The sequence below is a fragment of the Rhinopithecus roxellana genome, chromosome 17, assembly GCF_007565055.1.
Source record: "Rhinopithecus roxellana isolate Shanxi Qingling chromosome 17, ASM756505v1, whole genome shotgun sequence".
Taxonomy (NCBI): domain Eukaryota; kingdom Metazoa; phylum Chordata; class Mammalia; order Primates; family Cercopithecidae; genus Rhinopithecus; species Rhinopithecus roxellana.
The window spans coordinates 80842203-80858910 of record NC_044565.1 but is presented as its reverse complement, the minus strand read 5'-3'; the positions used below and the strand labels follow the sequence as shown (position 1 = coordinate 80858910).

The following is a 16708-nucleotide window of genomic DNA, read 5'->3' as shown; positions in this document are numbered from 1 at the left end:
CAACATACAATAAACAGCTCCCGGGTAAACACATTTCATAGGCTCCAATGTCATGACTTTAACTTTTTTACTATTTTAACTTTTTTACTGTTATCCAAGTACTTTCTTACCTGTAGCTATATATATATATATATATCTTTTGGAGACAAGTTCTTGCCGTGTCACGGAGGCTGACTGTGGTACACATCATAGCTCAATTTGCCTTGAACTCCTGGGTTCAAGCAATCCTCTGCCTCAGCCTCATAAGTAGCTGGCATTACAGGTGAATGCCACTGGGCCCAGCTAATTTTTTTATTTATTTGTTTATTTTTTTGTAGTAGAAATGGGGTCTATATTTCTGAGGTTCTTGAACTCCTGAACTCAATCAGTCCTCCCACCTTAGCCTCTCAAAGTTCTGGGATTAAAGGCGTGAACCACTGTTCCCAGCCTCAAAAAAATTTTTTTTAATTAGCTGAGCATGGTGGGGGCATGCCTGTGATCCTAGCTACTCAGCAGGCTGAGGTGGGATGACCGCTTGAGCCCAGGGAGCCAAGGCTGCAGTGAGCTGTAATTGCGCCACTGCACTCCAGCCTGGATAACAGAGTGAGACCCTGTCTCTAAAAAAAATAATAATAAATAAAATAATAAAAAGAGAATACATGGTAGGGCAACCATAGACTACCATTACTTTGAAAGAGGAAAAAAGATAAGAAAACCCCCTTTGTGGGCCAAGGTGATGCAGCCAGTTCACAAAAGATTTTACATCAAATTTTTTATTTTATTTTATTTTATTTATTCATTTATTTATTTTTTGAGACAGAATTTCTCCTTGTCTCCCAGGTTGGAGTACAGTGGCATGATCTTGGCTCACTGCAACCTCCACCTCCAGGGTTCAAGCAATTCTCATGCCTCAGCCTCCTGAGTAGCTGGGACTATATAGGCACATGCCACCACACCTGGCTGATTATTTTTGTATTGTAATAGAGATGGGGTTTCACCATGTTGCCCAGGCTGGTCTCGAACTCCTGAGCTCAGGCAATCTGCCCACCTCAGCCTCCCAAAGTGCTGGGATTATAGGCGTGAGCCACCATGCCCGGCCTTGGATTTTACATAGAATTTAAAGAGCTCATGATCCCCTTGAAGTTCTTTCATCATCTTCCCAGACATACAAGAACCCTAGTTAAGAACATCTGGGTTAGAGATTCTGTGCGGTCTTTGAATCAGGGTGTAAGAAATGGACAGGACCTCAGAGTTCAATGAATAGAATCCTCATCAAGTCAGATTTTACAGATTCAGTCAATCAGGCCCAGAGAATTTTCTTGGCTGACTCATAGCACAGCTAGTGGATGGCAGAATGGAGACCTATGTCCTGGTTTTCTGAATCCCAGTTCTCACACAGTGTTGGGCTAATATACTGTGTTTAAGGTTGGGTATAGTGGCTCATGCCTGTAATCCCAGCACTTGGAGAGGCCAAGGTGGGTGGATCGCCTGAGGTTGGGAATTAGAGACCAGCCTGACCAACATGGAGAAACTCCGTCTCTACTTAAAATACAAAATTAGCCAGGCATGGTGGTGCATGCCTGTAATCCCACCTACTCGGGAGGCTGAGGCAGGAGAATCACTTGAACCTGGGAGGTGGAGGTTGCGGTGAGCCGAGATCACACCATTGCACTCCAGTCTGGGCGACAAGAGCAAAACTCTATCTAAAAAAAAAAAAAAAAATTCTCACATATCATCCCACCTCAGCCTCCCAGCCTCCTGAGTAGCTAGGATCACAGGCACGTCCCACCATGCCCAGTTAAATTAAAACAAAATAATGAATTATATATATGTGTGTGTGTGTGTATATATATATACTGTGTTTAAAACAAATGTAAAGAAGAGAGGAGTGTGGAGAGACTGGCTGGGGGCAAAAAAAGCAATAGTTAATTCCTAGGATGTATAGGTTGGCTATTACTCAGCTTCATTTTTGTGTTCAGTAGATTCGTTTTCTAGCTTCAACCCAAAAAGACCAAGCCTGAAGCTCCCTACTTTGAATCTGTGACTAAATCCTGATGGATTATCTGAGCAAGCTCTGTGGAGAAGCAAATAGCAGGGCCTGGGCACATGCACATCATGAATTCTAAATGGCTGATGTCATTACAAAAACCATAAGCAAGAAAGAATCTACGGTTTCCAGAAAGTGGGGGGAAAAGTTTCTAAGGAGAAAATATGAGTTGTGAAGAAGGAGGGTAAGGGTTATGTAGCAAAGAAGAGGTTACTGGGTGGTCCCTGTAGGCTGGGGGTGGGAGAGGGATGCACAGCAGGGTGGGGTGTGAGTGAGGCATGCTCAGAGATCATTTTTGTTTTTGTTTTTTGACCAGTGAAATGTTTGATCTTTTATTTTAGTTCTAAAATTTTTAAATTTTTATTTTTTTAATCAGTGAAATGAGAGATGGTTTTGGGGAGGCCTGGGAACTGTCTAAGAGGTTTATTAACCTGGAGATTATCAAAGTAAGATTTGCCTTTTAGATAGATGCTTTTACATGGAAGATAGAGCTTAGGATTTTTTTTTTAGTTATGTGTTAGAGTGCAGTTGTCCAGAATATGAATCATTCATTCATTGATCCCACTTTATGAAGCCCATAATATAAGGCAGGCACTCATCTAGACAAGAAAAGATAGTCTAAAGCAGCACAGTGACAATGGAGATGGAGTTATATAACCCACGATACATACTGAGGAGACAGATTTGAGAAATACTTAGGAGTTAAAAATCAGTAGGACCTGATGACTAATGAAGGCAGTGGGGAGTGGAATGGAAAGAGTAAGGATATTGACAGATGCTTGAAACAAATATGTCCAATATTTTAGAATTATATAATAAATGTAAAGGAATTTTCTGTCAGGAGCTCCAGAAAGATTAAAACCCAAATGCTAATACATAAAGATCAAAACAGCCTTCGTTTGCAACATCTTTGAAAGAGGAGACTACTTTGGACTTTGTTATTTCTCCAAGGCAGAGATAGAGACTTACCCCAGGGAGGTAATTATATCATCTACCGAATTGTAGGTTTAACCGAGAGAGGTTGAAATAAAATACAAAAGTCTTGCTGGGCCTCTCTCCATAGCCTCGTGGCAAGCGTTTCCTACCAGAATTCTAATTTTGTCAAAATGGGGTTGCTTTCATGTAATTTTAGAATAAGCTTTTAAAAACTGAGAGCATCAAGAGCAGCAAGTGAACACAGATGGGCTGGGGGGCAGAGTGAATTGGGTAAATTTTATAAGAATAAAAAAGAAGAGGGGATTTTACTAATGTTACCTTCAAAGGCAAAAGACCTAGTCAAAGCACTCATTTTTGCTTTCTTAATTCCTTATCTACTACTACAAATAAAGAGCACCAAACTTATAAGGAAAAAAAAAAAGCTATGTGCTGTAAATGCCTTTTAACACATCTCCTTAGTAGTGCACTGTGTTGTATACATCATAATGTCTTGCTGGGCAGGCAGCCCAGCCCACCTCCTAATTCTACAGTTCTGTGAGGTGAAAGGTGAAATGTAATATTTACAATCCTGAGAATGAATTAATCCCTGGCAAAATAGAAGGATTTTATTTTCTCATCTGCTCACATCTAGCTGGCCTAATACTTAAGCAGTGTACCAGGGATCTGTTTCTACTTGTTGCCACAGGGCAGGGAACTAGAATCAGGTCCTGAAGCTAAATGTCTGACATATCTCAGACAAACAAAAACTGACAGAATTCATTACCACTAGACCAATCTTACAAGAAATGCTCAAGGGAGTTCCACATCTGGAAGTGAAATGATAATTACTATCAAGAAAACACAAAAAGTATAAAACTCACTGGTAGAGCACATACAGAAAGGAGAAAGAAAAGAATCAAACTTTACCACTATAGAAAACCACCAAATCACAAGGATGAACAATAAGAGGGGAAGAAAAGAACAAACAACATAAAAAAAACAAAAGAACAAACAACATAAAAAAAACAAAAAAAAAAAAACCAGAAAATAATTAACAAAATGATAGAAGTCCTCACCTATCAATAATAAACTCGAATGTAAACTGATTAAATTTCCCCCCTTAAAATATATAGACTGGCTGAATGGATTAAAAAACATAGCCCAACTATGGTTGCCTGCAGGCCTCACTTCATCTGTAAAGACACACATAGACTTAAAGGGTGGAAAAAGATATTCCATGCAAACAGAAACCAAAAGCAAGCAGGGTAGCTGTACTTGCATCAGATGAAACAGACTTCAAGTCAAAAACGATTAAAAAAAAGAAAAAGGGTATTATATAATGGTAAAGGGATCAATTCAGCAAGAGGACGTAACAATTCTAAATATATATGCACCCAACACTGGAGCGCCCAGATATATAATATAAAGCAAATTATTATTAGATCTAAAGGGAGACATAGACACCAGTACAATAGCTGGGGAATTCAACACCCCATTCTCAGCACTGAATGGATCATCTAGACAGAAAATCAACAACAAAAACACTAGACTTAAACTGCACTTTAGGCTGGGTGCAGTGGTTCACATCTGTTATCTTAGTATGTTGGGAGGCTAAGGTGGGCGGATCACTTGAGGCCAGAAGTTTAAAACCAGCCTGGTCAACATGGTAAAACCCTGTGTCTACCAAAAATACAAAAATTAGCTGGGTGTGGTGGTGGGCACCTGTAATCCCAGCTACTTAGGAGGCTGAGGCATAAGAATTGCTTGAACCTGGGAGGTGGAGGTTGCAGTGAGTCAAGATCATGCTACTGCACTCCCAGCCTGGGCAACAGAGTGAGACTCTCAAAAAAACAAAAACTCCCTGCATTTTAGACTAACAAAGAGACATTTACAGAGCATTTCATCCAACAGATTCAGAAAACACATTATTTCATCAGCACAAGAAACATTCTCCAGAACAGACCATATGTTTGGCCACAAAACAAGTCTCAACAAATTTAAAGTAACTGAAATTATATCAAGTATCTTTCCTGACCACAATGGAATAAAACCAGAACTCAACAATAAGGTGAACTTTTGAAATTGTACAAATACACGGAAATTAAACAATATGCTCCTGAATGATCAGTGAAGAAACTTTTAAATTTTCTTTTCTTTTTAGTTTTTTTGTTTGTTTGTTTGTTTGAGACAGAGTCTCGTTCTGTCACCCAGGCTAGAGTGCAGTGGCTGGATCTCAGCTCACTGCAAGCTCTGCCTCCCGGGTTTATGCCATTCTCCTGCCTCAGCCTCCCGAGTAGCTGGGACTACAGGCGCCCGCCACCTCGCCCGGCTAGTTTTTTGTATTTTTTAGTAGAGACGGGGTTTCACCGTGTTAGCCAGGATGGTCTCGATCTCCTGACCTCGTGATCCGCCCATCTCGGCCTCCCAAAGTGCTGGGGTTACAGGCTTGAGCCACCGTGCCCGGCTTCTTTTCTTTTTAAAGACAGTTCTTGCTATGTTGCCCAGGCTGGTCTTGAACTCCTGACCTCAAGTGATCCATCCACCTCGGCCTCCCAAAGTGCTGGGATTACAGGCGTGAGCCACTGTGCAGAGCCTAAAGGTTGCTTACCGGATACAAAAGTACAGCTAGATAGGGGGAAAAAGTTCTAGTGCTCTAAAGCACTATAGGGTGACTATAATTAACAACAATTTATTGTATATTTTCAAATAGCTAGAACAGCAGATTTTGAATGTTCCAACACAAAAAAATGATAAATGTTTGAGGTGATGGATATGCTAATTACCCTGATTTGATCCTTACACATTGTAAACATGTATCAAAATATCACAATATAGCCTGTAAATATGTATTAGGTATCAATTAAATATGTATTAGGTATCAAGTATTAAGTATCAATTAAAAATAATAACAGCTGGGGCCAGGTACGGTGGCTCATGCCTGTAATCCCAGCCCTTTGAGAGGCTGAGGTGGGCGGATCACCTAAAGTTAGGAGTTCAAAACCAGCCTGGCCAACATGGTGAAACCCCGCCTCTACTAAAAATACAAAAATTAGCTGGGCATGGTGGCGGGTGTCTGTAATCCCAGCTACTCGGGAGGCTGAGGCAAGAGAATTGCTTGAACCCAGGAGACGGAGGTTGCAGCGAGCCGAGGTTGTGCCATTGGACTCCAGCCTAGGCAACACGAACAAAACTCTGCCTCAAAATAATAATAATAATAATAATAATAATAATAAAAATAATAATAATAGCTGGACACAGTGGCTCATGCCTATAATCCCAGCATTTTAGGAGGCTGAGGTGGGAGGATCACTTGAGCTCAGGAGATCAAGACCAGCCTGGGCAACACAGTGAGACCCCATCTCAAAAACAAACAAACAAAATAATAAATAAACAAATGTCTGACAAAGCAGCACACGGATCTGGCACTGGAGTGTTCTCTGTCTCTGGACATCCATTATCTACACCCCTGTCCTTTCTGGGAAACAGCTTCGGGGAGTTCTACTTCTGGGAAACTACAGGGACAGCCCCGACAACAATAAACAGAAAACCATGCCAGAGGGCCTCAAATGCCCAACCATAAAGTGTGCTCCCATCCTACGGAGCAGCAAATGTTTTATGGGCGTCATTTTTTTCCCTTTTTTTAATCTTTAAATAGCTAAGGATAATTGCTCTGAAGACGCAAAGCTAAACTAACTGCTAACATCCAAACACAGCCTGACAGTGTAGCTGCAAACTCTGCTCCTGGTCCATGGGTAAAAGGAGCTCTCAGCCTTGCAGGAGCCTTCTGTTGGTGCCGCCTGCCATGGGACAGGAAAGAAGCACCTGTGAGTAAGGGTCATGCACTCAATACACTGCTGCTGACTGCTAAGTGCCGGAATTTCATCTAGAGAAGCAGCTTTAGAAGTTAGGTGATGAATTCTACTCATTTTTAAATATATATACGTGTATATATAATCCCAGCATTTTGAAAGGCTGTGAAAGGCTGAGGTGGGCAGATCACTTGAGGTCAGGAGTTTGAGACCAGCCTGGGCAACATGGCGAAACCCCATCTCTACTAAAAATACAAAAATTAGCTGGCTGTGGTGGTGCGCACCTGTAGTCCCAGCTACTCAGGAGGCTGAGGCAAGAGGATCACTTGAACCCAGGAGGTGGAGGCTGCAGTGAGCTGAGATTGTACCACTGCACTCCAGCCTGGTGACGGAGTGAGACTCCGTCTAAAAAACCACCAAAACTCAAAATTGCCAACAGGAAGAAGGCAGGAGCAAAACAGGTGCTCACAGCTGCCAGAGATTTGTGGACCCTGCCTGGGGTAGAGGTCTAAATGCTGGCTCTGCATTGAAAACATAAGGGAATTTCTTTGTCTTGCTCTTGCTCCGGCTCCCTGTTACTGCATACCATGGTATCTCTTTTCTTTCTAGGTGACAATGCCCTATCCATAAGCAGGTTACTAACAAAATGGAGGACAGGACTTCACTCCTCCCCAAATACCTACAAGGGGAAGGTCCCCTTTTACTGAGCACCGTGGCCACAATTTTAACAGTTACTACAAAATAAAAGTTGCTACATTCTCATGATGATGGGTTTTCCCATCACCTGAAAAATTATTCACCGAGTGTCTGTAGCCAGCGTGAAAAACACCCCTAAAGTTTAGATATGCATCAGTATTTCCCTCAAGAATAGCACACGTTAAAAGCTTTCATAAAGAGAAAACAAAAATAAGGAGTTGAAAAACATAAAAGTATAAATTAATAGCCACAAAAGGGAGAAGTTAAAGAGAGACTATGAAAACATATTTGTCTTGCAGAAAGATACAATCTGAGAAGCAACCGTGCAGGACTTGGCTGAAAGTCAACAGGTGGCTGATCAAATGAAGCGATAGAAGCCGTGTAATTTGTCACATCAAGCATCTGCGACAAACCCACGCACAATCCGAGGAATGTAGGTGATCTGACAAAAGGCCTCATGTTTAAAATTCTCCCTAAGCTTCCCCAAATCCATCACAAATTTCCCTGCGTGAGCTACTTTTTCAGACACAGTTTAGCTATCTGTTCCTGTGACACCAGGTGCATTTAAAGAGTTCTTGGGGGCCGGGTGCAGTGGCTCATGCCCATAATCCCAGCACTTTGGGAGGCCACGGCGGGTGGATCACCTGAGGTCAGGAATTGGAGACCATCCTGGTCAATGTGATGAAACCCCCTCTCTACTGAAAATACAAAAATTAGCTGGGCGTGGTGGCGTGTGCCTGTAATTCTAGTTACTCGGGAGGCTGAGGTGGGAGGATTGCTTGAACCTTGGAGGCAGAGGTTGCAGTGATCTGAGATCGTGCTACTGCACTCCAGCCTGGTTGACGGAGCAAGACTTTGTCTCAAAAAAAAAAAAAGAGTTCTTGGGGGTGGGTGCGGTGGTTCACACCTGTAATCCTAGCACTTTGGGAGGCTAAAGTGGAAGGATGGCTTGAGGCAGGGATTTTGAAACTAGTCTGGCAACATAGTGAGACATCATCTCTGCCAAAAAAGAAAAAAAAAATTCATGTTGAGACACATTTGTGTAAAAAAAGAAAAAATACCCTAGGCGTGGTGGTGTGCACCTGTAATCCTAGGTATTTGGAAGGCTGAGCCAGGAAGATTGCTTGAGCCCAGAAGTTTAATGCTACAGTGAGCTATGATTGTGCTGCTGTGTTCCAGCCTGGGCAATAGAATGAGACCCTGTCTCAAAAACAACAACAACAAAAAACTGGACACAGTGGCTCGCACCTGTGATCCCAGCACTCTGGGAGGCCAAGGCAGGTAGATCACCTGAGGTCAGGAGTTCGAGACCAGCCTGACCAACATGATGAAACCCTGACTCTACTAAAAATACAAAATTAGCCAGGTGTGGTGGCACATGCCTGTAATTCCAGCTACTCGGGAGGCCGAGGCAGGAGAATCGCTTGAATCCAGGAGGTGGAGGTTGCAGTGAGCTAAGATCGCACCACTGCACTCTAGCCTGGGCAACAAGAGCGAAACACTGTCTCAAAAGAAAAAAAACCTCTATACTTTTTTTATTGTTACAATGACAAAAATAGAGGCTTTTCTCTCCAGGAGCTCTAAGTGAAATTAATGAGAATTCTCATGACCCTAGGAAGAGAAATTTTAAAAACAAACATATAGGTCCGGGTGTGGTAGCTCACGCCTGTAATCCCAGCACTTCGGGAGGCTAAGGCAGGTGGATCGCTTGAGGTCAGGAGTTCAAGATCAGCCCGGCCAACATGGTGAAACCCCATTTCTACTAAAAATACAAAAATTGGCCGGGCGTGGTGGCATGCACGCCTGTATCCCAGCTACTCAGGAGGCAGAGGCAGGAGAATCACTTGAACCCAGGAGGTGGAGGTTGCTGCAGAAAGCTGAGATCAAGCCACTGTACTCCAGCTTGGGCAACAGAATGAGACTCCATCTCAAAAAACAAACAAACAAGGAAACAAACAAACAAAGAAAACCACAAACATATAAACCAGGATTTAGGGTGGAAAGCAGAGGACTAGGATGGTAAGCGAAAGAACTGATTTACAGAGTAAAAGTCGTTCATATGCAAAAAAGGGCCAAAGCTGTTTTAGAGAAGTTTTCTACTGTTGATTTCCGAGGGTTTCAACACAACCAAGCAGCCTTCCCAGGGAAAGCCAGGTAGAGCAAAGGGTCTAAAATGAGCTCATTATCCGGCATCTCCCCTGGATAAATGAAGTACCCACCATACGGGGCTGCTCCAGATAGCTGAACGCCACCCTGTAAGTGGTACAGCTTTTCTTTGACTATGTCTGTAAATTTTCTTTCATTTTTTGAAATTTTAATATATTTATTTATTTATTTTATTTCGAGACCAGGCTGTGAGATTGGCTAATTTTTGTATTTTTGGTAGAGACGGGGTTTTCACCGTGTTGCCAAGGCTGGTCTCGAACTCTTGGGCTCAAAAATCCAAACGCCTCTGCCTCCTGAAGTGCTGGGATTACAAGCATGAGCCACCGTGCCTGACCTGTTTGTAAATTTTCTACTGACGGTGATTTTTCTATCATCTTCAACAGAGATGACCAACATACATACTTAAAGAAAGTGAACTTCCAACACAACTTGGTCGTAACAAGATTCTGCATATGAGAAAACCAAGAACCGGAAAGACAAGGGATCTGTAAGGAACACCACATGTTGCAACAGAACAATGACACCTGAGGTGACTTTCCCTGGACTTTCCCTTTCTTGTCAGACTAACAAGGACAGACACTTAAATTCATGCTCTTTAATTTCAAGGAAACCTCTCCCTCCTTCCCTTTTTCCTTTCCTTCCTTCCTCTTTCTCTCTCCCTCTCCCTTTCTTATATTTAATTTAAACAAACTTGGTTTCCTGTTTTCTCTGCAGAAAAGTAGAAATAAATTGAAGGCAGGAAGGAACAAGGAGGAGACAGTGAGAGGACTGGGGAGGCTCCCTGTACAAAAGGTGACAAGAACTGAGGACTGACAACTGGCAAAACGCTGGCAAAAGTATGTTCTTTGTTTTGGCTTACTTCCCATTTCTTTACTATATGTTGCACTTGGGTATTTATATAGTTAAGAAATTAATTTTTTTGTTTGTTTGTCTGTTTTTTTTTGAGACGGCATCTCACTCTGTCCCCCAGGCTGGAGTGCAGTGGCGCGATCTCGGCTCACTGCAAGCTCCGCCTCCCGGGTTCACGCCATTCTCAAAAAAAAAAAAAAAAAGAAATTAATTTACTTTTCTTTCTATCCTCACTCCTTTCTGCCTCTCCTCTACCTCCCAAATCTTCTTCTTCTTCTTTTTTTTTTGAGACAGGGTCTTGCTCTTCACCCACATTGAAGTGCAGTGTCACAATCACAACTCACTTCAGCCTTGACCTCCTGGGCTCAAGCAATCGTCTTACCTCAGCCTCCCAAACAGCTGGGACCACAGGCATGCACTGACACTCTTGGCTAATTAAAAAAAGTTTTTTTGTATTAATGGGGTCTCCCTATGTTGCCCAGGCTGCTCTTGAACTCCTGGGCTCAACCAATCTTTGGTCTCTCAAAGTGCTGGGATTAAAGGTATGAGCCACTCTGTCTGGCACCAAACCTTCTTGACATCTAACCATATTGTAAGATCTGCAGAGTGCAGGTCTATTAAGAGCCTGAGTTCTAATACCGGAACACCTTGGTGTGAATCCCAGCTTTCCCCCACTTGCTAACCAGGTCATCCTCTGTAAGGTACTTTAACACCTTGTTCTATAGTTTTCACATCTGTTAAATAAGAAAAATGAACAGAACCTACCTTACAGGCTTGTGTTATGAATTATTTATAAAGTCCTCCCTGAAATACTAGCTATTATTATCATAAATCTTTACCTTATCTCACAGATAATCAGTATCTTCTTTTTCTCAATTCAACAAAACCACAGTTGGTAGATAGTGCATATTTATTTTGAGAAGTCTTAACGAAGTACGGCTGGTCTAACAGGTTCTTTTCTTTCTTTCTTTCTTTTTTTTGGAAACGGAGTCTCGCTGTTTCCCAGGCTGGAGTAAAGTGGCGTGATCTTGGCTCACTGCAACCTCTGCCTCCCAGGTTCAAGCAATTCTCCTGCCTCAGTCTCCCAAGTAACTGGGATTACAGGCACCCACTACCACACCCAGCTAAGTTTTGAATTTTTAGTAGAGGTGGAGTTTCGCCATGTTTGGTCAGGCTGGTCTTGAAGTCCTGACCTCAAGTAATTTGCCCACCTTGGCCTCCCAAATTGCTGGGATTACAGACGTTAGCCACTGTGCCCGGCCTGGTCTAATAGGTTCTTGTAGCACATCTCAGGAAAGTGGCCTTGTGGTTCAGTCCAGCACTGGCAGAACACGCTGAAGTTTGAGACTGGACTCAAGTACACCTGTGAGTCAGCTATGTGGATCAGCCTTGAGCTCCAGGCCAGCCTGGGGCCACCCAGGGCCACCCTAGGGATTGCAGTTCCACAGCCTGGTACAGATCTGACATGGCCCCAATCAACCTCTCTAGGCCCATCTATTCTCTGCCACTAAAATTGTGCCCCAAATGCTTTGCTTCAAAAGCACAGCACTTCCCTGGGCTAGTCCTGCTGTTTCTTGCACTGCCCACGCTTGTTCATCTTTATCTGGAACACCTTTCTCCTCCTCACTCCCTGGCAAACTTCCACTTTCCCTTCCAGGTTTTATTTAACTCTCATTTCCTCTATCTGGAAGCCCCCTCAGCAGTGCCTGCCCTCTGTGCCAAGTCTCCTAGTTATGTCTATCCTGATATTTTCCAGAGTAATGGACACAATTCTGGCTGACCCTTCCCATAGACTGCCAGCTCCTAGAGAGCCCAGCAGCACTTCTGAATGATCAAATGATGGGCAAGCCTTTTGGACTTCTTTCAAAATTAAGCTCATGGGCTTTTGATCAGTGTTAAGAGTCAGATGAGGACCAGCGTGGTGGCTCACACCTGTAATCCCAGCACTTTGGGAGGCCCAGGTGGGAGGATTGCTTGAGCCTAGGGATTCAAGACCAGCCTGGGCAACATAGGGAGACCCTGTCTCTACAAAAAAGAAAAAAAAAAAAAAAGAGAAAATCTGGGCTCCTGGAGATTTGTTCTCAGTTGAAAGGGGGCCAGACATGTGAATTCTTACATTCCTAAAGTGCAGGGTAGCAGTTACCACCCATTTTTGGAGGAAGTTTCAAAGGAATCAGACAATAAACTTGTTTCTTAAGGACTTCTGAGAAAAGAGAAAACAATACTATAATTTCTGTTTAAGTGTCACTGGGCAAACAGGTATAACATGTAGGTCTGGCTCAAGTATGGATAGGTAGGAGAGAATTACAAATTTTTCATGAGCTCTGAAGTTGCAGCAACTTACTTACTTCAACGATAGAGTTCTAAAGGATTTGAAGAGTTGTGGAAATAGTAAAATGTTGTGCTAGGAGCCTCGTAGAATTAAAGAATGCAAGAGATAGAAGTGGCCTTACAGATCAATTACTAGTTCTCAATTATGAGTTAGTGATAACATTTTCACTGGTCCGCAGAAAACAGATACATTTGGATAATCTGCTATTTATTTTTTTTTACAGTATTGGCTCCAAGTGATACCATATATTTTTTTAAAAGCTACATAAATTCAATATAAAGAGTTGTTATTCTGAGATTAAATATGTTTACACTTTTGTGGTACTAAAATATTCTTTCATGAAAAGATGATGATTATAAATAATAGTTTGGTCTTTTTTTTTTAAAAAAAGAAAAAGCTGAAATGTAACATATATATTCCCAGTTAGGTTTTTTTTTGAGATGGGGTCTTGCTCTGTTGCCGAGGATGGAGTGTAGCAGAGATAACGGCTCACTGTAGCCTCCAACTCCTGGGCTTGAGAGATCCTCCTGCTTTAGCCTCTTGAGTAGCTGGGACCCCAGGTGCGTGTTACCACACCTGGCTATTTTTTTTCAATTTTTTGTTGAGATGGGATCTCACTGTGTTGCACAGTCTGGTCTTGAACTCCTGGGCTCAAGTGATCCTCCCCTGCCTCAGCCTCCCAAAGTGCTGGGATTACAGGTGTGAGCCACCACACCCAGTGAACACAAGTTTTATACAGTCCATTAGAGTGCATATTAAGCCCCACTGTGCTTTGCCACAATGACTTTTTACAATCAAGTAAAATAACTTGGCCTTTACAGGGCCTTTAAATGCACAAATTATGCCCTGTTGTGATTTTCATCCGATCAACTCAACCAGATAGCATGAGAAGATTTTATAAATATACACAAATAAATATGCACTTATTTCATAACCTCCACTTATAAGCTAATTGGTTCACTTTCTTCCTTATCAGTCATAAAACAGTAGCCACCACTATTCTTTCCTTGCAGTTCACAACAGATAGTTCTACTGCAATAATTCTGACTCTAGGACCAGATGGGCCAGCTTACTCATGCCCTTCTACTGAGTCATGTAAATATCACAAGATGACACGTGCTACCAAGACAAACAGAAAAGCCTTTAAACTCAGCCCTGGAGCCAGGAAAATATTCAAAAACTGTGATGCCAAAAATTTGACCCCATTGATCTCAATTTTTCCTTATTATTCCAATTAGTTTTGTAGTCACTCTATTTATGGGAGTTCCTAATGCCTGCTGTTAACTGAATTTGCTGTTTGGTATGCAGGCTCACATGCTTACGTTTCTTCCTTGCAAAAAGTTTGAACTAGCAGCCATAAACTCAACCCATTAAAGAGGCCAAAGTGGCTGGGCGCAGTGGCTCACACCTGTAATCGGGCCCTCTGAGAGGCCGAGGCGGGCAGATTGCTTGAGTCCAGGAGTTTGAGACCAGCCTGGGCAACACGGTAAAATCCTGTCTGTACTAAAAAATACAACGGGCATGGTGGTGTGTGCTTGTGGTCCCAGCTACTCAGGAGGTGAAGATGGGAGAATCACCTGAGCCTGCGGAGGTCGAGGCAGCAGTGAGCTGAGATCACACCACTGTACTCCGGCCTGGGCAACAGAGTGAGACCCTGTCCCCTCCCCCGAACTCCCAAAAAGGCCAACTAAAACAAAAGCTGTTACCTAATGTAAGATGAGTATCCAGTAAACTTATTTAAAACTTTTTTTAACTTTAATTTCTTTTGCATTAAAAAAAAATTTTTTTTTTTTTTGAGACGGAGTCTCTATCTGTCGCCCAGGCTGGAGTGCAGTGGTGGGATCTCGACTCACTACAACCTCCACCTGCTGGGTTCACTCCATTCGCCTGCTGAGTAGCTGGGACTACAGGTGCCTGCCACAACACCCGGCTAATTTTTTGTGTTTTTGGTAGAGACGGGGTTTCACCATGTTAGCCAGGATGGTCTCGATCTCCTGACCTCGTGATCCAGCCGCCTTGGCCTCCCAAAGTGCTGGGATTACAGGCGTGAGCCACTGCACCCGGCCAAAAAAACATTTTTTTAATCTTAAAAAAAAAATAAGACAGGGTCTCACCATGTTGCTCAGGCTGGTCTCAAACTCCTGGCCTCAAGTTATCCAACCGCCTTGGCCTCCCAAAGTGCTGGGATTACAGGTGTGAGCCACCATGCCCAGCCCCAGTAAAGTATTATCTTACTCACCATTTTTTAAAAATTTTTAAAATTTTGAAATAATTTTAGACTTACAGAAAAGTGGTAAAAATACTACATCTCTGTCCCAGCTTTCCCTCATGCTAAGACTACATAAACACAGTACACATATCAAAACTAAGAAATTACCACTGGAATAATTCTATTAACTAAACTACAGACTTTATAAAGATTTCACCACTTTCTCCACTAATGTCCTTTCTTGGCCTCGAGAGCCAATCCATGATCCCACATAACACAAAAAGGTTAAATTCACCAACCTATAGGAATCAGGGTTTCATCCACAGGCAAGTAAGTATCCGCTTCTATGGTGACTTCATGGCCATATATATTCGGGGAACCCTGGGAGGAAAAGATAGGGGAAAGGTTTTCTGCTTAGTCTTATTTCATATACTCACTTTTTAACTTATCTTGCAAAAATGTTTTCAGGCATTGACAAAAACTTTTAAAATCTTGTTTGGCTGATGGTAATGATTGAATATAATCATTTAAGTGTAGGTAGATAAAGCCTCAAAATAGCAACAGATAAATTCAGAAGAAACTTTCAAGTGTGCACTCATTTTCTTTTCTAAATAGAATATGAAGGTGAAAAATCAGAGACCACAGTGGTTTGAAAGCCTTTTGGACTTTGGCTTATTAGTGTAGGTGTTTCTTCTACTCTTCTTACATGCCAGGCAACCAGAAGAGCAAGGGCTGGTAACCAGAAACACACACATCCTGAGAGGTCAGGGGACTGCTCCAGGCTCACTCGTGGGGGTGCACCTGGCACTCCCCTCTAGCCCAGTTTCCACACAGAGGCCCCACTCTCTGCTCCATGACAGAAGCCCAGATGTCAGAACTGCAGTCCCTGCTTTTGAGAATTTGCCCACCTCCTCCATGAAGATACAGTCTGCCCTTTTCGGGGGAGTCAAAGGCTGGTGCAAGAAGTACTGGTCAGTGTCAGAAGGCCTGGGGTCTAGTTCCAGCTCTTCCTGAGCAGTCCCAGGGAATTTATTTAACCGAATAGACTCTCATTTCCTTTGGTTTAAAACTGGGCTAATGGGGCTGGGCGCGGTGGCTCATGCCTGTAATCCCAGCACTTTGGGAGGCCGAGGTGGGCGGATCACCTGAGGTCAGGAGATGGAGACCAGCCTGACCAAAAAGAAGAAACCCCGTCTCTACTAAAAATGCAAAGTTAGCCGGGCGTGGTGGCGCATGCCTGTAATCTCAGCTATGCCGGAGGCTGAGGCAGGAGAATTGCTTGAACCCAGGAGGTGGAGGTTGCGGTGAGCCAAGATCACACCATTGCACCCCAGCCTGGGCAACAAGAGCAAAACTCCATCTCAAAAAATAAATAAACAAACAAACAAAGAAATAAATAAATAAACAAACAAAATAAAATAAATTTGGGCTACTGATGCCTCTACCTTTTCCAGGGTCCTTGTGAACAACAGTTTAGAAAAGGTGCACTGTGCTGTTTGTAAATCGGCAAATAGCTTTATACATGCATGTTTCTAATACAAATGCTTATTTTATATTATTATTTATTTATTATATAAAATAATTATTTTATATTATATTGCTATTATTCAATAGCAACATACTTTAAAGGTTCACACCAGAAGATGTGGAAGGGAAACCAAGTGAGGGCTTTTGCTTAGTGAATGCTCAAAGATAAGCTAAACTAG

General features: G+C 42.6%; 1 protein-coding gene across 3 annotated transcripts in view; it reads right to left on the bottom strand.

Moving 5' to 3' along the window:
* The window catches only part of GALM (galactose mutarotase), a 109066-nt gene that overhangs the window by 62450 nt on the left and 29908 nt on the right, over nucleotides 1-16708 (bottom strand). For all 3 annotated transcript variants that reach the window (XM_030920723.1, XM_010364132.2, XM_010364130.2), the window contains exon 4: nucleotides 15302-15383. In XM_030920723.1, the coding sequence (XP_030776583.1) occupies nucleotides 15302-15383 (82 nt within the window). The remainder of the gene's footprint in view (nucleotides 1-15301; nucleotides 15384-16708) is intronic.